The 22,709-nt window shown below is 32.3% G+C and overlaps 1 protein-coding gene across 4 annotated transcripts in view; it reads left to right on the forward strand.

The window, feature by feature from the left end:
- The first annotated feature begins 17,016 nt into the window (after positions 1-17,016).
- The window catches only part of LOC113394152 (dedicator of cytokinesis protein 1), a 49,052-nt gene continuing 43,359 nt past the window's right edge, over positions 17,017-22,709 (forward strand). For all 4 annotated transcript variants that reach the window (XM_026631362.2, XM_064218794.1, XM_026631363.2 and 1 more), the window contains exon 1: positions 17,017-17,165. In XM_026631362.2, the coding sequence (XP_026487147.2) occupies positions 17,120-17,165 (46 nt within the window). In that variant the 5' untranslated portion in view covers positions 17,017-17,119. The remainder of the gene's footprint in view (positions 17,166-22,709) is intronic.

Here is a 22,709-nt window from a genome sequence, read left to right on the forward strand (position 1 = left end):
TCAATATATAAAGAATTTTTTTTTAAAGTATATGAATCAACGAATACTATCTCACTATTAATTATTATCTATATGGACATATTTATTAATGTTATATTCAGCATAATAACAAAATTAAAGTACTAATTAAGAACGGATGAAACAAAGTACCGAAGCAAAGTTCCCATCAGTTATTAAAAAATATACTCAAAGCAAGATTATCATCATCCTCCTGTCCTTATCCCAATTTCACTTGGGGTCGACGCAGCATGTCTTCTTCTTCCGTACTTCTCTGTAGGACATCTCACAAGTAACATTCTTTCTAACCATATCGTCTTTCACTCAATCCATCCATCGTTCTCATCATCGTACTCAAAACAAGATTATATAGATGATAAATAAGCGTCGAGTTAGTATTTTTAATATGATTTAATTCTATATTCTTTATATAAACAATCTCCGAGATAACATCAGCCGAGATGGCCCAGTGGTTAGAACGCGTGCATCTTAACCGATGATTTCGGGTTCAAACCCAGGCAGGCACCACTGAACTTTCATGTGCTTAATTTGTGTTTATAATTCATCTCGTGCTCGGCGGTGAAGGAAAACATCGTGAGGAAACCTACATGTGTCTAATTTCAACGAAATTCTGCCACGTGTGTATTCCGCCAACCCGTATTGGAGCAGCGTGGTGGAATGTGCTCCAAAAACCTTCTCCTCAAAGGGAGAGGAGGCCTTTAGCCCAGCAGTGGGAAATTTACAGGCTGCTAATGCTAAAAACATTCTCCGAAACGTGCATCTTCTGGTATAAGCTCTATGTAAGATGGTTTAGTGATTTTTCAGTTAGACAATAAAAAACAAAAATTTTGTCATTCATAAGTACAGATTATATTTCAACATATTAACTCTCGAACACATGGCACTTCCACTGCACGTTCTATGACACCTACCCATTCGTCATTTTCCAAAGAAACATGACGTAAAATACGAGAGCCGAGGAAAATATGGCGCCATTATTCGGTACCGTCGGAAGCAAAATACTATGCTATTTTCCATTCAAACGTCTTCAAGAGAAAATGTTCCGACGCTTCAATCTATGCGTTATCCGGGTAAGGTTTACATTTTGAATGAATAAATGTAAATAGGCTATAAATACAGTCTAAAACGGGTACAATAGCTATGACATAAATTTAAAACTTTTATGTTGCCTCAAATATTTTTTTCATAAGCCATTTATAGTAACCGCCCGCGACTATACCACATAAATTCGTTCCTGTTAATCCTGCAATGAATATACCTATAACCAGATCACAGACTATCTGTATTAAAGATCACATTATAATCGGTTCGGTGGATTTATCATGACAAAGTATAAAAGGGTCAAAATTACAATCCGAATTAACTTAGGGTAAAAAAGTATTTTTTAATAAGACGGCAATTTTTCAATGCAAGCTAACTATGTTTGTTTGCAAGGAACTACTAATATTCCTATTATTCTCTTCATATAAGCGGGGCACTGTAGCCGCAGGGGCAGGATCTACATCCCACCTCCATATCGCTAGACAACTAGTATATTGTCGAGCTGATTGAATCCTAAGTCTTGAAAAGGTTAAATAGTTTTAGTTTTAGTAGTTACTTTGTATGGGAAGCACGAGAAAATGAATATAAAAAGCAAAGGTGAAGAATTAATTTGGTGGTAGGGCTTCGTGCAAGCCCACCTGGGTAGGTATCACCCATTCATTCTAACGCCAAGCAGCAATACTTTATATTGTTGCCATTTTGAAGGGCGTGTGAGTCGGTGTAAATACAGACACAAGGGACATAGCATCTTAGTTCCTAAGGTCTGTCGCGCATTGGCGATCTAAGGGATGTTTTTTACAGCGATAATTTATATGGACAATAGTGCCACATACAATCGGGTGGCCCATATAACTACCTATGCCATAACAAAAGGAATGAATGAAAAGCCAGAAGCAAAAGATACAAAATATACAACAATACTTTAAGGTCTTAATAAATGGGAATTAAACGGAACATCTGATTTAAATGGTTTCAATTTCACGTAAACCTTTTCATTTTCCATTATAAAAAACCTAATCTCTTACAGCGTTTGTGAATATTACTGCATTTTCAGACGCACCCTCAGGCACCGTGTCAGACACACTTCGCTCAAGAGAAAATGTTTTGAAGTTTTTCTGTACACAGACAATTTTAATTGGAAAACACGCTGTGTTGATACAGCCGGCATATTAACACACATTGAAAACATTGTGACACCGCGAATAGCTTTTAATTAGAGATCTTTGCAGAAACAATTTTCTAATTTACAAAGTGATATTAGATACCATTTAATACTTGCAACTGATTGCATTTTTTTATACATTTACAGTATTATGCCGGAGGTATAAAGTTTCAACTCAATGCGATTATAGAGCGGTTTTGTTATATTTAAAATATACTGGCATATGATCCGCCTGATTGTACACGGTTATGACTTCTCATAGATATTGGTTCCGTAAGAAATGTTAACTAGTCTTGGGAAGTTGTTGATTTAGAGCTTATCCCACCACGCTGCTCCAATGCATGTTGAATACACTTGTAGCAGAATTTCATTGAAATTAGACATATGCTGGTTTCCTCACGATGTTACCTTAACTGCCGCACGAGATGAATTATAAACACAATTTTAGCACATGATAATTCAGTGGCCGTCTTAAAATACGAACCCGTCATCATCGGTCAAGATGCACGCGTTTCAACCACAGAGCACCATTAAATATTTGAATAAGGTATAAATAGGTGAGTATTCCATTTTATCTTTCATAGTTAGTTTTTAAAATACAGCGTGACAGACAGATAATGTAGCTTTATTAATGAGGACCCTTTGTGTAGGGAAACTTAAATAACATAAAACCTTACACGCTTTTAAACATTAACGTAATATACAATGGAATATTTCCGCGGTTTTTTTATTTTAAAATAATAACTAATTAACTACGATATAATAATGACGTATAATGTAAATATATTTTTTATTATAACGTTTAACAAAACATCGCAACATAGAATATGCTTTTACATGAAAATGAATACATTTTCATATTAGAATACGATATCCCGACAAAATGTTCGAAACGCAGATTTAAACTAACACAAATATACTGTTTATGTAAACGTATGTTAGATTTATTTTATAACTAGCTGAACCTGCGGCTTTAGCCGCGCGAAATTTATAAAACACAATATGTCACCTATAAGGAACCCGCCAAATTTGTTGTGTTATAGTTTCTGAGTTTTTGTAATTAATCAGTAAGTGGTATTAGGCTTTTATATATAATATATATATATACATATCCACATAGATAAAGTTATTTAAGTTTGATAATATATAGATATCAGTTATATTATATCTATAATAGTTCGTTCTTTATTATGTATAATATTGTACATGATGTTAGTCCAGTGGTAGAGTAGACCATTAACTAAAAATAATAACTCCTATTAAAATGACAATGAAAAAACTATTTAAATATATTGATATAACATGTTACATTTATCTTTAAAGTCTAAGAATAATTACAACGATGTCGGTAATTAAAGAACAAGAACTGCCCTGAGGTCAATTTTTAATTAATATTTTTATTAATACTTAAAAATGCAACGTTTGGTCGATTAAACAGAGTAGATATTGAGTTGTTGTTGTCCTAGATACATACATACATTAACAGCCTGTAAATTCTCCTCTCCCTTTGAGGAGAAGGTTTGGAGCATATTTCACCACGCTGCTCCAATGCGGGTTGGTGGAATCCACGTGGCAGAATTTCGTTGAAATTAGACACATGCAGGTTTCCTCACGATGTTTTCCTTCACCGACGAGCACGAGATTACGAGATAAATATAAATTAAGCACTTGTAAATTCAGTGGTGCCTGCCTGGGTTTGAAGCCGAAATCATCGGTTAAGATGCACGCGTTCTAACCACTGGGCCATCTGCTGTTTAGCGGTAGAATATTGCACAAATTCCTTAGTATTTTAAATTTTAACTGAGTGATCAATGTTCTCTACGTCGTCTCTATAGCTTTATCAAACTTATAGATTGACTATGAAATAATAAAGTGCGCTTCGCTTTGAAGGCTCCGTCGTAACTTTTCAAAGGCTGTCAATCACCCGAGCCATTCTGCGTTATGCGTCTATTGTAAGTATTCTCGTTCATCTTGTTTTAAAGTAATATTTTTGATTAATAATGACTTCGATTTCTATTAACAAAACACGCAAAATATATTTCGTTCGTTCGTAGATAAATCTTCTATTTTGCAGTACTCACATGTGAGTGACTACTAAACTAAATTTTAAAAGATCAGCTACGTTTCGTTTTTTATAATTGACAACGATTTACTAAAGCAACTAAATTATTTGTGATAAAATTCTTAAATAAATATATAATTGTGTAAATATTTATTTGGGCTGGGCAGAAGATTTTCCGTAGGAGAACTTACACACATGGCAGACTTTTATAAGAATCTTACGGGAAACCTCTATTTTATTTATCTGTTATCTTTATGTGATATAAGTAGACGAGGTGGCAGATGGGTCACCTGCACACATAGACATTGGCATTGTAAGAAATATTAACCATTACTTAAATTAAATACCATTACAATACACTGGCTTACTCACTTTTCAAACCGGAACACAACAATACCAAATATTACTGTTTGGCGAAAGAAATATTCTACCGCCAAATAACAGTACTCTGTATTGTTGTGTTTCGGTTAGAAGGGTGAGTGAGCCAGTGTAATCACAGGCACAAGGGACATAACATCTTAGTTCCCAATGTTGGTGGCGCATAGGTGATGTAAGGAATGGTTAATATTTGTTACAGCGCCTTTGTCTATGGGCGGTGGTGACCACTTACCATCAGGTGGCCCATACGCTCGTCCGCCAATCAATGCCATAAAAAAAATATATATATATCTGGTAGTGGGTTTACTTCCCGAGACGGCCTTGCACAAAGCCCTACCAGCAAGTAAAATATCATTAATTTACTTATACTTTCTTAACTGGACATAATGCAGAAAATGCTTAGAACTAATTCATGTGCACTACAAGGATCGGACTTATGGTTAAATAGCCATTTCTTCCAAACAATCAAATCGTCAGAGTGACGTTGAAATAGAAACGAGGTGCAGTAATAGACTTACATACAAATATTTACAAACTAATAACTATAAGTGATCGTATAAATAATCTCACAGGGCAATGAATATAATCTCTGCGTTGGCAGGCTCTCTACGACAATATTATGTTATAAACTCCTTCTATATTCCAATTTACCCATAGCACGTTCGATGGTTTATTGTATAGAATACCGATACTTGTTAAATGTGAATTATGTTTCAATTATGTATCTGTAGGTGGTACTTTCCTACCCCCTTTACATACGGGCAACGAGCTGGGCAAAAACTATTACAAAATTAAATTAAATATTAATTACCATTATAGATTTGTTTATAAATTTTGTAAAAGTACTTTCTTTTAAAATCAAAGCAAACTGTTTTCAAGTTGATTCTTATAAAAAGCAACACTTCGAGATTTCTACTTATATCATCCCAACAGCCACTGGACCAATGGGTTTCATGCACATTTAAAAATAGAAACGAAAATTATTTTTGGAACGAAGATCTTTTAAGAGGCTTAAAGTCGAATGAACTGGATTCGTGGAACAGAAACCGTAACGTAAGGAAGAAGCATTACGCCCAAGCGACCTTTCCCTCCCTTTCCTATTAAATTATTGTCAAGCGTTGTTGATTTATTTCACTGTCTGTTATTTAATACATAAATAGAATGTTAGACTGAGCTGTTTCTGTCTGTTTATATACTGGCTAAGGTCAGATAAGCCAGAAGATGCATTAGTACTTCATGCTTTGTCCAATTATGTGCCTAGCCTAATCTAACATATTTATCGTCGTAAACACTAATATTACAAAATAAACGGTTTTTAATTAATTTTAGTGATTCTTTTGTATCATATAAAGCTAATCCACCTCCATGCTCCAAAACAAGTTTTTTTTTTAAAGAATAGTAGCAATACCCTAATTTAATTAAGGAATTACTACGACAATAGCCCAAGGGTCCAGGATCGATCTTTCGACTTTTTACATCGCTAGGCGGCCCGGCCCGTAAACCATTGCGCTATTGACGCTTCAAGTTTATTTTTTTTATGTAATAGGTGGCAAACGAGCACGAGGCTCATCTGATGGAAAGTGACTACCACCGCCCATGGACTTCTGCAACACCGGGGAGCTTGCAGGTGCGTTGCCGGCCTTTTAGGCTTCAAGTTGATGGATAAAAATGATTTTCACGCGACAAACCTAGGTTTCTAATCACGAAATAAATTATAAATACAAATCAAAAACTCAGTTGAAATAATTTCATAAAATTTAAGAGGAAGAAAAATCGGTATAATTTTTTTTTTAAATAATGATTGGATTTGATTACAATGTTATATCTTAGTGAGAAGTTATCACCACCGCTAAGTTCTAAGGTCAACCGAAGTCTTGGAATAAATATTTCTTAAAAGGAACGACGACTCGGCGATATTCGGCATCAGAAACAATCTCGTAAAATTATAGTAAGCTTGGGTACCTATTTTTCCACCGCATTGTGTTTTGCGGACGAAACGAAATTGAATACAGCGTATCTTAGAAGAATGGGGGAGCCTTTTAAAGATCAATATTTATTGGTTTTTAGACAAAAACTGATGTCGAATATTTAATAAAATGTCATTTTAAGTTGATTTATTAACTTATATTCTTAACATTAAGTCCTTAAATATATACAAATATTTATTAAAAATTGTTACTGTATAAATCTTGACCGCGTGGAAAGGTGCCAAGAATAATAGTCTTGTAGTTACCTTTAACTTCGCGATCTCGTGTGAATTATTTTTAAGTCAAAGTAGCGAACAGTATCTTCAAAAAAAAAAACAAATCGCATGCAATTTTAAAATTTATCTTATCTGTTAAATCATTCTTTTTTTTATTATTTAAATGGAAATACATACGATAAAAATGGACACCCCAAGTGATCACCACTACCAAATTTGGATAGCACTGTTAAAAATTAAAAAATAATATTAAATGCGCTACTTACTTTTGGAATTAAATTATTATGTCTTTAATTACACAGGCTTACTTCTCCTCAGGGAAAAAAATAACCAAATCACTATCACCAAAGAATAACTCCAAATTGCATAATACTTCTTTAGAACCGTGTATTATTTCAATAAATCACATAAAATCAATACAGAAACCCGCATTTTTCAAGTGAGAATGACATTTCTTTTTTTTTTTAATATTTTAAAACGTTTTGTTTGACGTTAGGGTTGACGACCGAGAAAGAAAATTACACAGACTATATAATAAATCATAGCTAACATTAGCCAGAATATGTCAATATTAGATACAGATAATAACTTGACCCAATCATTTTGTGCGTAAATAATAAGTATTGCAAAATAACTTAATTATGATTATTAAAAATGGACAAGATCATGAATTAGTTTTCACAGATTAATCCGAATATAGTTTTTGCATTAACCAACTAGTAGCAGCTAATACTAAAGCGTCGGTCGCCGATGCCTACTGCTGGATAACTTCGCTTCAGATGTTAACAACTAAAATTCATTCAAGTTTAGTTTCGAGTTTAGTTATAAAAGCCGTTGGTGAAAATTGAAAGATATTTATCACATTATAAAATACAGTAACTCGATATAAGTATCTTCCTTACACTTCACTTTCCTAAAATAAACTGACTACGCCCTAGGGGAAGATTCTATTAACACAGCCTTTATTTTAAATGGAGAACAGTATTAAATATATACAGAAACATAAGGAACAACGATTATTGTTGAACTTCCGTGAGCTTAAAATGATCATATGATTAATTTCTAGACACTTTCTTCTAGAGAAGCTTGAGTCGTGTCAACTTGGTATTGTTTTGTGATCTATATTGTACATTACATCAAGGAAAATCTGAGCCCAGCGCAGCGATCGATGGTATGAGCTCTTAATCTTTCTGAAATTACATATTATTATCCTTTTTTAAGAGTTCGGTTATAATGCAACATGTCACCCTAACACGTGCCACATACCCACAGTTCTTCACAGACTTACTTTTTTGGGTGTCTCGTAGATATAATAAAATAATTTAGCAATTATGCTATAAAAATAAACTGAATATCATTATTGATTCAATATAAGTAGAGCGATAAATTTTAAGAAAAAATTTAGTATCCTTCCTGTTTATTCCATTTAATGAAATGAGAACTGCTACAATAATCTCTATATATCTGCAATATTCCTCACTTAAGTAACGAGACACTTCAACGGATTATCAAAAATGATTTCAATGTCCAACGTCTACGGAACCGAGCGTTATGAAACTCAGTCTAACATATGTCGACGTATTTCCAAATTACACACAAACTTGGTCCATGAACTACTTCTTCTTCCATATCTCTCCGTATGTCGCACGTTATATAAACCTCCAGAGACATTTTTTTTTTTTTTTATGTTAGAGGTGGCAAACGAGCAGGAGGCTCATCTGATGGAAAGTGATAAATAATATTTGGCTAATATTCGGTACGTGTTTTGCATTTTAGTCGTAATGGTATTCATTCTGGTATACATACAGTTAATAGTCAGTTGAGACGGGCCTCGGAACATTTATAGGACCTGATTACGACAAATTACTGTTTTTATGTCATAGATAAGTAAACTACCACTCATACACCTAGGTACAGTAAGAAATATTAACCAATGTACCGTCAATCTTGGGATGTTATGTTCTTGGTGCCTGTAGTTACCTACATTGGCTCGCTCACCCTTCAAACCGGAACATAACAATACTGATTATTATAATTGGCGGTAGAATATATTGTCAGTAGGTGGTACCCAGATTGGCTTGCTCAAAGCCCTACTACCAAGTCCAATGAACGATATATAATTGTAATCTCAAAACCAAAAAGCTAAATGTTCTCTGTGTATGGGACTCGTACATTTTAAACCCCGTGTTCGACTCCGACAAGTACGAAACTGAAATATTTTATTGATAACAATAATTAAAAATGGCCAGGACCTTTTTACTTGGTTCCGTGATTTTACTCCGCCGAGTGAGGTATTTCGGTCCATCAGAAAGCATCTAAAACCAGAATTAAAAGTGCATCTGTGTTTTTGCACAATTTGAGCACTTTAATACCTTCTACGCTCTTTAAGCCAAAATTCACGCTTGTCATGTCAATAGTCTAAATTTTCAATTTCAATTTCAAGCGGGTGTAACTCTAAAGCGTAGATCCTCATACAATATAAACTTTCTTCGAAACGCGGTGCATTTTTCAGTATAAGTTTTATGTGTATTAGTTTAGTTTATTTTTCAGCTTGGCATTATAAAAAACCATTTCTCATTTATTTACCAACACTCTTAAACAGTTTAATGTAACATCGTCTCAATTAAGTATTAAGTGGCGAGTTATAGAACTATGTCCAAATCAACGTTTACTCACTTCTATCAAAGATGTTTGGTCGAGCTAAATTGGCAAATTTTCATAATGAACGAATACAAATACGTAAAGTGGACAATTCATATTTATGCTTGGAATTGTGACAACCTAACTGTGAACATAAATGTCATTACACTGTTTGGTCGAAAGAAAAGTCTTTTCAATATAAGTCATGTAATCAAAAATAACTAAACTATAACTATAACTAACGAACTATAAACTTCTCGGTAGAATCTACATTCCGAATCGGTGGTAGCTTTACTTTAAATAGTTTGTTAAATGACGATTCAAAAGTACTTGTAAAAGACTACTTGAATAAAGTATATTTTGATTTGATTTGATTACTGAAGAATATCTAATCGAATATATATATTTTTTTAATTTTTTGAAGATTACAGGTGAGATTGAAGATGACAGGTGACAGATGACAGATTTTCATTCGGCTAATACAAATTTCATCACGATGTTCTCTTTCACCACCGAGCACGTATGATTATAATAATGTAAACACAAATTTAAGTACACGAAAAATTATGTGTGATCGGTTTTTAACTCAGCATCATCGGTTATAATTGACTTCTGCTAACTGGATCACCACAGTTCTTATCACCGATTACGTGATTAACTATAAACACAAAGGTGCTGGATTTTAACCTGCAGTCGTTGTCACGTCACCCTTAACATGGATAATAACAAATTACCTCTTTCTTTTATAATTTAAAAGTAAGTAGATTACTTTAATTTAAATTGACAATAATGCATATAATATTCTTCTTAATAATAAACTTTTCGCCGTGAAACTCGAATATCTGTAACCGACATCGGACTCCAAGCGAACTAACTAACAAAGTTATACCATTCGTCCGTATTGTTGGACAAAGAGAGAACGCTTCGCTGAAGTAACGAAATTATACTTACAAATGGATGCTGTAAGAAAAAAAAAAATCAAATCCTCCAATTCATTAAAATCATAATCCTATTAATTTTATTATACATATGTTATAACATATTTTATCAGAAAGTATAGATACTTTTTCGAACGTTTAATATTGCTAATGACTACGGCAACGTCGAATTTTACCTGACATTTGGTTTCCGCGCTATATTTTGTCTCACCTGTAATTCCAACCATACAATGCCACCTTCAAATTCGACCTTGAAATTTCGCCCTCAACGCCAACGTTCAAAGAGAATTCATTTCAAAACATAAAGTTTCTTTAATTAACGAGTTTCGACAATACCTAACTTGATATGACTATCGGAATAAAATTATTCCTGAGACAAATTGAAGGTAATTAATTATTAGTGTTTCTCCCGCGAAACTTCGCGTTTATCCAAAAGATTTTTTAGGAATTTCGGAACCTATATACCTATTTAATTTACTTTAATTTTTGTACATATTAATTTTTTTCTCGTTTAGTAACTTTTTACCGCTCTTTAAAATTAATTCTTTGTTAAATTGTAACAATTTCGTTTTTTTTTTTTATGTCATAGGTTTGCGTTCGGGCATATGGGCCACCTGATGGTAAGTGGTCACCACAGCCCATAGACAATGACACTGTAAGAAATATTAACCATTCCTTACATCGCCAATGCGCCACGAACCTTGGGAACTAAGATGTTATGTCCCTTATTTTTAGTTACACAACACATTGGCTCAATCACCCTTTAAACCGGAATACAACAATACTGAGTACTGTTGATTGCCGGTAGAATATCGGATGAGCTGGTGGTACCTACCAGACGGGCTTGCACAAAGCTCTACTACCAAACCTCTTTATTTTTCTGCACATCTACGGTTGGAGCTCTTCAAAATGAGACTATAACGATTTTTTATGTGCAGCTATCGTCCCATAATCACCGTTTTTTTTTAAGTCGACTTTGAAAGGTTATCAATTCGTTCTGAATATTCTACTTTTAATTTATTTTCATGGAACTACCAACTCGGAAGCTGAATGGTACTTACACCTATTTAAGACACGATTGCTGTCATTGCTTATCAAATGTTTTTTATTTGTTTTGCCTTTATTTACCGTTGTGGTCTCTTTATACTTTTTTTAATTGTGCCATGTCCTTAATAAACTTTTCTTTTCTTACGACATGTATTGTTAACCTTTTAAAAAAATAGGCATTCGTCCCGTGATATTCAAAAAATCCTATACCGATTTGGATGAGGTTTTCGTTACAGAGCCTTAGGTTATTAGATTACATACCTAATTACACTTACACATATTCACGGCAAAAACATAGTGTACCTAGCTAAAGTACTAACTATAACTTCTTATTAAAATAATTTTAAATTAAAACTATTTTAAAGGATTAATAATAAAAAACAATGTGTCTACCTTATATATTTAATATATGTTACCTAACTTTTAATCGTTTGATGACTGCGATTTTGAAAACAATTTAATTGAGTTTAGTATAACTCCACGGTGATCCAGTCGTAACACTGAAGTAAATTTTAAATTCAGGTAAAGTTTTCCAGTCGAATTTTATGTTTGTCAGAACCTATTTTGTAACTCAGTGGTACGTATACCGAAAACATACAGCTACAAACAGATGCGAGCAGACGAGTAGTAAAAAAAAAAAATATTGGCCAAATGGCTTTCACGTGAACATTAAACCGGTGCCACACGTTAAAAAACCGACAGGTCTCCGCTTTGCTGAATTCGAAAGCATTGCTTTGACGTTTTAAAACGGTAAAAGTTCTCGCAAAGAGTTTTTGTCAGTGCTACGCCTTCAATGAACAGATTTAGTCATTAGCAATGGCTCAATTACACCAAGTAGAGGATGTTTTATGTCAGATTTTTTTTATAGTATAGGACTATAGGTAGGCAACAACATGCAAAAGCACCATATAGAGTATGTATAGACATTAACGATGGAGGAAATATTAACAATTCCTTACATCACCAATGCGCCACTTACCTTGATATTATATTCTTGGTTGTAGTTACACTGGCTCACTCACCCTTCAAGCCGAAACACGACACATCTCTTTTTATATATAAAAATAAGTGGCATTTTTCGTTGTCACTTTATAACTCAAGAACGGGCTCATCTATCTAAACAAAATTTTCAGGGTTTGTTCGGACTATTTAGTAGATGGTTTATGTGAAGTTTGCACAAAATCGGTCGAGTGGTTCTTCATTTATCACACTTTATGTAACAAATGATTTCAATAAATGGCGGGTCATTTTGTTAATGGAGATTTTTTAGACGGGGAATTGTCTGTCAAATTAAAAGTAAGTATCAATTAAAAATGAGTAAACTCATCCACTAGTTTCAATAGGTAATACGTCTTAATTCAATTTATTATTTCCAAATAACCCATGGCATAGCATTAAATACTGGAATCTTCCACGGCGATCACGAATACGTCGTGCTACTTTGACTGAATCGATGTGTGCTGCTTTTAATTACAACAGTTAAATTGATTATAGTATGTACGGATACATTGGAATGATGGATGTAATATGTTCACATTGTGATGCGGCAAAATTTTCAGGTGAAACGCCCGGCATGTGTTATGCTAATAGCAAAGTTAAATTGCCAGCATTAGAAATTCCTCCCGAACCATTATATTTATTAATATTTGGGACATCTCAAACATCGAAGCATTTTTTGAGTCATATTCAACAATACAATTCGGCATTTCAAATTACTTCTTTTGGTGCTACTAAAATTATTAGAGATAATTTCATGGCGACGTTTAAGGTAAAATACTTCAACTGAATTGTACCATATTTATATCTTAATCATAAAGTATTCGATAGTTTTAAAAATTCTTATACAACAACCTAAAATTGCATACATGTTACAGATTCAGGGCCAGATTTATCATCATGTTGGTTCGTTATTGCCGTACCCCGAAGCTGATCATCAATTTTTGCAAATTTATTTTATTGGTGATGAAAATCGTGAATTGGGTCAACGTTGTACAATTGTTTCTAATTCAAGACGAGAAATTATTCGAGAGCTACAATGGTTTTTCCATCAGCATATAATGCGTTATGCAATGCAATGTTCAATTGTTTAAAATTGCTCTCGATTGTATGCCATCTGATAATCACAAAATCGTAATATGGGCTGATAGAACACCTTTTGGAGAGCATGCCAGGAGATTCAATGCACCGACAATTGATGACGTTGCAATTGTAATTGTTGGTGATCAATTTCAATCCCGTGATATTGTACTTCATCGCAGAAATGAGGAATTGCAACGTGTTTCGGAACTTCATCGTAGTTATGATGCACTACAATACCCAATATTGCATTGGAAAGGTGACGATGGCTACCATATCAATATACCAATGACTGATCCACAAACCGGTAAATAATTATCCTATTTTCTGTGTGTTGACATTTTCATTTTCCAAAGTCACATTTTGCATTTATTTTCAGGTCTACATATATAGAAAAAAGTTAGTGCCATGAATTTTTATTCGTATCGATTGATGGTTCGTCCACAAGAACAAAATTATATCTTGAGATGTGTAAACTATATGATGTGGCCCAAGGGCAAACACTTCACGTTTGTGGTGTGATTTGGAAGAATCATGTTTTTCACACGGCCAACTTTATCTTGCCTGTTCCAGAGTCATTTGTTTATTCACACTCAAAATGGAAAAACCACAAATATTGTTTATCCAAATGTTTTGAATTATTTTTTTAAATAGCAATTAAGTAAAAATATTTTTTTAAGAAATGAATCGTAGTTCTAACTCATTTTTGTATTATATCACTTTATACGTAGCGAAGCACGTACCGGGCCGCTAGTTATAAGTATTGCCGTTTGTCTGATGAGACGGGCTCGCACAACGCCCGACACAAAGTAAGTGATAGACCGTGTCTCCTTAACTATACAAATAGTAAATGCAACAGATTTGTTATATGACAAGAAAATTAAGAAAAATGATGAATTATATTGATAATATTATGGTTAATATTTCTTACAGCGTCTTTGTCTATGGGCGGTGGTGACCACTTACCATCAGGTGGTCCATATGCTCGTCCGCCAAGCAATGCCATAAAAAAAAAGGTCATTGAATCATACATTACATTTACCTTGTTCGAAATTATATTTTTCAACACCCGTCGTTTTCACAACATTATGTTCTCATTTAAAATTATTATTATCATTTTATATAAATATTGCATAAATAATGTTTATAGTTGTCAATTTTCAGTTTTATAATGCAATTGTCACAAACGTATTTTAGCGCGATTGAAGCAAACGTGATACGTAAAAGTATAAAAATTAAGTTGATACAATTATCACTAATTCGCTAAGTCTCAGATAACACTCTCTTGGCACTTCAAGTATATTGTAAACTTACAATATTGCCCTCTTTGGCTTTCATTTTTATGACAGTTATATATATAGGTACTATCTACATATTTATTGGAAAGAATTTCTTTTACGCGGCTTAGAGTTATGCCCCCGCCAGGACTGTATTCCTTTTCTGTGTTGTCTGTATACCTAAAAAGTAGTAATACATACCTATTTATATTTTTGACACTTGCAACAGTCTTTGGGAACACATTCTCGTCACGTATTATCCGAAACTATATGACCTACAAACTTGAAATTTTGCCAGACACTGTATTCTACTCTCATGGGTTGCATTTAAAAAGTGAAGTGATACTTCTCGTAACTATAACTAAGACATTCTTTGATTAGGTAAATAATTAATCACTATATATAATTTTTAAAGTATATTTTAGGTCCAGTAAGTAGGTATAATAACGAAGAAGTATATTTAGAGTAGGTATATACCTTACGCCCAAAAGGGAGCAGAGAGTGGTGACGAAAACAGGGCATGACGACTTAAGGGAGCAGCATGCCGTCTACCGCCACGGTATATCTAAAAATAATTAGTTTATCTTAGCTTACACCAGTGGGACATTACGGTTAGAGCATAGCCGTTTCAGCTAGTACCTACCTGAAATCCTCGAGGTTTAAGCTTGTTTCGTACTAAATTTAATCAAAATCCGTTTAGCTGAAAAAACGTAACAGATAAATTACTTTTAAGTGTAGTATAGATTATACGATATTAATTTTATTTATATTCGCACCTCATATAAATATTAATTATAATATTTATATGAGGTTCGTGCTATTTAAATGTGTCGTTCTAGATTAGTTATTTTTTTATTAAATCATCATATCTTTTTTTATAAATAAAATTTAAAAAATATAAAAAATATATAAATATGCTTACTTACTTTTATAAAAGTTTAATAAATAATGTTGTGAAACTCGGATTCCGTTGGTAAAAACGTAAAAGTTCTCAAGCGTTCCCTCGAAGTCTAGTTTATTTCAATTCAATTCACAATAAACGCCAAATGAAGCAAATGTAATGAGGAATTGAATACGCTTGAGACTTTTTGGTGCTGTTTTATATCTTATCTGTGATATTTTTTATCCGTCGTTATGGCGGGAAAGCACAACTCAATGTCAAGGTTGATTGTAAAACTCGTTAATTTACATTTAAAATGTTTCATAAAACTTGATTTGTTTGAATATTTTCACGTTAACTTATTGATCTTAATATTTTTTTATATTCCGTAGGATAGGCAGCCTAAACAAAAAAAAAATGTTTTAAAACTACTTAGGTACTTGGTAAATCTCAAACTAATTGATGCGTATAAATATCTAATTTTTACACTAACATCTTTTTTTTTATCTTTTTAAACATTGCGCTATAATATTATGTTATACGGTTTCAACTTTTCAACCCAATGTTCGATAAATTAACTACGCAACGTACGGAAATTATTCCGCTAACTCAAATCAAAATCTCATCACGGTACTATTATTATAAAATATGACTTCTGAATTCTGGGGCTTTGGTATCGTATTTTATGAATCCTTTTATAGGTATTTTGTTGACGACGTTGACGACGTTGACGACTCATTCAGAACCACAATCCAAATTATAAAATCAATTGTAACAAGATACTTGTACAATGATATTTTATTTTATCTTTATCGCCTATAAAAATAAAATAGCTATGATAAGTAACAAACTTTTTGCATTTATCATAATATAATTATTTTACATTTACAATAAGAGTCAAGGTCGGACTAATGTATTTTTGAAAAGGATGCTAACAAAATAAACTAAAAATTGTATAAAAATTAATGACTTACGTTTTTAGGTAAACCTTCGGTTAGCAATGAATTCAATATTTGGTTAGAATTTATACATTAATTGTAGATTTAAATACTGGAAAACCGTTATGAATTTGGAGTTGACTATGCTTGTCGAAGAGCGCCATCTATTAGTAAAACTAAATTAGACCGACGAATAAGATTTTAAAACCATCATATCAGTTATAGGTTTTTAATTAAATGATTTATTTTATGAATATTATACAGATATATAATTTATTTTACAAAAGAATAAAATCCATAGATAATTTTGTACTCGATTCCGAACTTTACTCCCACCCGTCATTGCGCATCTCTACGTCCGACCATAGACAACGTGTTTTGACAAAGTTTTGATCGAGTTGAAAATGACGAGCCTCACATTTATTTAGAAAAAAATAAAAATCTAGTGATTTTTCTAATATGACCGTGTGGCGAAAACTCGACGATGAGGACTGCTACGCTGTCGGTGAGTACTGTGATAAGTTAATAGAAAATTTAAGATAGAAAACTTATAGTTTCTTGTACAGTAATCATTTACTGGTCCATATTTCCCTCCCGCTGAGTGCGATAAATATAAACACTGTCTCACTTCGGTAGCTAACATCTATAATTTAAACAACGAAAGTTTGGTTATATCATATTACTTAAATATCGTCTTATGACCACTCCCTCAATAAATTTACTATAGTTTGAGATAAGTATTCATTATTTTTTTGATGTCAAGTTCACTTGATGACGTCTTGGTGTAATTTTTTTTTATCAAATCATATCAATATTGTTGTTTATTTATAGAGTAAATATTTTGTGTTATCTGTCTTACTTTTTTAACGAACTAGACATAATTATTAAAATACACATTAATACTCAATATATTTCTCATAGAAATTCAATGATATGGCAAAGTAATCAACAAAATTTAAAAAAAGTGTTTATTAATTATTTTAGATACTTTGCTAATGCTGAGGATATATAAACTTACAAAATAACTCACATCAATGTTTGTTTAACTTATTTTAAACAAAAAATACAATATCTTCCTCAAATTGATTTGTTTAAGTGAAACTGATAATATTGTTTACTATTGATTTTATTTCAAATTAAATATCCTTAACAAACTTTCATGGAATTTCAATTACAATATGTTTTTTTTTTTTTGTTACTTAAAGTACCTAAATTTGTTTATAATTAAATTAGTATCATAAAGCACTAACTGACTTTCTTATAGTTTCTCTTTGGTTGACCTATAATCCGAACACATAATTTCTTCACAATTCAAATCACCAAATCCTTGAGAAAGATAATATGATTGTTATTTTTAAGTTTATTCAATTTGTTTGAACATTTACTTTTGTAGTTATGTCAGGATGAATGATGTAAAAATATCTATAGCTATTTTGTCCACTACGACTAAGAGTTTATTATAAATATGTCTTTATTCATAATATGTTCTATTACACTTAACTACTTATTTCAACTTTAAATTGACTTCCAAAATTCCAATAACAGTTTCGTCGATGTTCATAACACCATTTCTTCACAAATCTGTAGTGAACATCATAGACTAATCAAGCTTGAGACCACATCAATTTGGTGTCAAATGTTGTTTATTTGGCTTTTTTCCTGTTATGGTTGGAATAGAGTATACTCTATTCATCATTTTATATATCCCAATTCCCAAAAGGCAAATAAGACACTAGCTTTAAGATGACTCATTACTTTCCCTGTAATTGTGTTTCTTGCATTTTCAACTCAATTTTCAATATGAAATTATCCATTTTACTAGTACAGTAATTAGTGAATTAGTACCTCATCATTCTCTTTACATTGGTTTATTCAAACAGCAAACAAGCATTACAAAGTTTTCCTCTTTGTAGACATTAATTAAAAACATTATAATTTATCTGAATTTAAAAATTGGTATATGTAACAAAACATTGAAGGTTACAAATGTTTTTTTTTTCTTAGAACTATAAAATCTCTAAAGATTGTGTATTTTCTGTTGTAGAATTCTATTTTTATTTAGTTTAGCAGTTTGATGTTCTTTGATTCTTGATATAAACTATGTATAAGTTAACCAAGTTTAATATTGTAACAGAAATAATTTGCTTATTTTTTACATATATATTTTGAGTGTAAACAAATCTCATTAGTAATACCACAACATAATTTTGTTCGTCTTAGGTGGTTGTGGTAACATTAAGTTTTAAGACTTATTTCTTTAACTAGGTTATATTTCCATACTACCAAAACTAAATGACTTGACATACCAATTTGTTGGAAAAAATAATTTTAATTGAAATGTTTTAAAAGTAAAACGTAATCGCCAATTAAAGTAATTAGCTAATCGTCATTTGTTTTTAAAGGGTTTTATTTTTTACCAACTTATATTAATTATATGTTATATAAATGTTATATAATGTTATGGTATATAAATAGCATTTTAATAAATTTTTGGTGGGTACCGATTTTCCCCTTAATTTAACAACACATTCATGCTCTTTATTGGCGAGCTCAATTATGTATTTTTACTATTAAAAGACCATGAGTAATTAACTACTCTTCACAGTAATGACAATGTTTATATTAAAAAAAAATATTATAGTTACTGTATTTAAAAAAAAATAATAATTTATTTGCAAAAACAAATTTGATACAACAATGTGTGATTGAACCTTTAAGCAATTATTGTCCGTGAAAGTCCCAAATATATTTCAATCGTTCTTTCTAAAATATATCCATAAACATATAAAGATTTTTGTTTTCATTGTAAGATCTGTTTAAAAGAATATAAATATTCTTTTCCAACTTCACTCAGCTTGCCTTGTGTAACATATAACAACAACTTAAAGTCATATGTTATTGGAACAATGTAATTTGAGCCAAAATTTCATATAAAATCCCATAGGTAGTTGCATTTCAAAGCATTTCAAGTTGTAAAATGTTCCCAGTTATAAGAAACCATACCAAAATATTATGGAAATTGAGTCTTGTGATGAATTACAATGAAACTCTCCAAGATTATTATTTAAACATACTTATATTTAATTGTGTCCCCTGACCGATTTCTACTACTTTTTTATATGGGTAGGCAGAATGGGAAGTGGTCACCGCCTGTAGACATTGGAAAGATATACTAACCATGCCTTAAAACACTAATGGCACCAACCTCGGGAGCTAAGATGTTATATCCCTTATAACATAACAATACTAATTATTGCTGTTTAGCGGTAGAATATCGGTTGAGTGGGTGTTACCTACCCAGGCGGGCTTGCACAAAGCCTGATCACCAAGTCTACAGTGCTCATTGTCAAGGGATACTGCGGATTAGCTGTCTGCGAAGATATATTCGATTATATTATATTAGATTAGATTCGACTAACGAATTAACATTGCTTAGATTGAATTATGTTTTAATTACGGTGTAAATGCTTTTCGAGGTTTTAGCAGGTCAATTGGTACCTATTTGGTCTACTGAATAACTGGATAAGATTTATCTCGAGGTGATTATACTCCTTCATGATTGTTTACACACCCTTGCCTCATCACGTCATCATCATATAGCACACATAAATCACGTTGGTCCAGTTGTACCAGATTTGCTGGCTCATCCGACGGCTCACGCACCTTTCGATCCGGAACATACCTAACAATATTAAGTACCTACTGCTATTTGGCGGTATTGTATATGTGATGAGTGGGTACTACCCAGGCCACTAAGTAAATAATGTGGAAATGAAATTTTATGATCTCAGTGAAACTTTAGAAAGTAGTAGTTACGTAATTTTAGCAAACGCCTGCATAATTTATCTATAACTATTCAACCATTGGACCTGATTTATTAGTCTAATAATTGTTACATGTAAAACCAGTAATTAACACCGCTCCGGTTCATCTACTTCACTTGTATTCTCTAATTTGTATTTTATTTGTACGCTGCTGTATTAATTAGTAGTTTTGACATTATTTTCGAAATTCGGCCGTCATTCATTGCTAACAAAATTATATGATACGTTGATTTGATAGATGGAAAAATTAGGCTCAGCCAGACGATACCTTGTCTATATATATATATAAAAAAAAAAACCAAGTCGTGTCAAAAGCGTCATTGATTTTTAATTTTGACATGACGTGTTGTCATTGGCAGTATGAACGTAATTTATGAATGTTTCATATTAAATATGTATTTGTATGTGCGTCAAATGCGGGCTAGTGTGTGAAATATTTATTTTTTATTAAATTAATGTATTTCTTATGCATGATATATAAAAATATTAGCTTTTTTTATTCTTTCTCTATAATATGTTCTTTTGAGCCAAATGTCTCTGTTTGCGTAATTTTCGTAAAAAGATTTACCAAGTTACTATTCATGTATTTATATATACATGTTAAGTATATTAAGTAATTGTGTGTGTTTGTTCTAATTTCAAGATGAGTATAGGCTAGAGCGTTTCTATGTAGAGCAACGTTCCTGCGAACGTTCTACGCTGCGATCGACGTAATGCTCACAGCAAGTGTCTGTTAACGTGCATGACCTGTAACATTTCATTCTAACTAGCGTTTACTCTTCGTTAAAATGTCGGATTTGCAAGTCGTTACCACATTAACTTCATTGATTTTTTTAGATTATTTTGTAACGAAACGTCGAGCGTTGTGTAACGAAGTTCTGTTTGTATTCGCTCTAATATATCACATATTCGAAAGAAAAAGACTCAGCTCACTCATCCTCCAAACCGGAACACAACAATACTAAGTATTGCTATTTGGCCGTTGAATATATTATGAGTGGCTGCCAGTTATCCAGGCGGACAAGCACGATATAAATATATAATAAATAATTAAAAATATTCGAAATTCAAATGTAAATACGAAGGAAATTCTCAAATATTATCGTAGATTAATCAATCTCTCGACCAATGATATAGCGTCAATTTGCCGTCAAATTATGTTCATTTCGTTTTCTCCTCTTATGGTTGGAACAGAGTATAGGTAGAGTTTGATTAGTATTTTAAAACACGCGCACAAACTTGTAAATATAATAGTTATATCAAGATCTATACTAGTTGTTTGATAAGATATTTAATACCTATGCGGGCTTTGATATTCCATCTTGTAACACAGATGTTTCGAAAATTTAAATAAAATTCGCGTCATTACCCCCCTAATATACCCGCATATCAATTTATAAGCATCATAAGTTAATGCATGAACCGAGACGGCTCAGTTAGAACACGTGAACTTTAACCGATGATTCGGGGTTCAGACCGAGCGAGTACCACTGAAGTTTCATGTGCTTAATTTGTGTTTATAATTCATTTCGTGGTCGCCGTTGAAATGATACAGTGAGATCTGCATGTGCTGGTGGGAAATCAACCTGCATTGGAGCAGCGTGGTGAAATAAGCTCCAAAACTTCTCTCTAAAGGAAAGAAGAGGAGGCCTTAGCCCAACAGTGGGATAGTTACTAATACTAAAAACTAATTATAATTAAAACGAAATACTGTGCTAATAATTATGGTATTCATCCTTTCTTAATAATTATGAATTTAAACAAAATTGATGTATCCATCATAATTGTATTAATAAGATTAAGCTTTTATGTTGTATGTACTTAATACTTGTACTTATACCTAATACTTGATTAAATGATTGTTATTGCTGCTGTTAAATAAGTTTTTGATACTTACATTTTGTAAAACTAAAAGAGCATGACGGATTTATATGAAATTTGGAATATCTATCCTAGCCTAGAGTTATCCGTATCCTAACTTAACCCATAGTCTGCCCTACACATACCCCTAATCCTACACTTAAACCCAGTTAATATAAAGGAGGGGGGCGGGGTCTAGTATTAAATATCTTATATATTAATATCGTAAGCCGATTTTTGTCCCAGTGATTATGGGACGGTAGCTGCACATAAAAAATGCACGGTTATGGTCTCATTTTGAAATTTCTAAAAAAAATTTAATAAACGCGAAGTTTCGCGGAAGATCCACTAGTAAAAAATAAACT

This window comes from Vanessa tameamea, chromosome 24 (assembly GCF_037043105.1).
Source record: "Vanessa tameamea isolate UH-Manoa-2023 chromosome 24, ilVanTame1 primary haplotype, whole genome shotgun sequence".
In the NCBI taxonomy this organism is placed as follows: Eukaryota; Metazoa; Arthropoda; class Insecta; order Lepidoptera; family Nymphalidae; genus Vanessa; species Vanessa tameamea.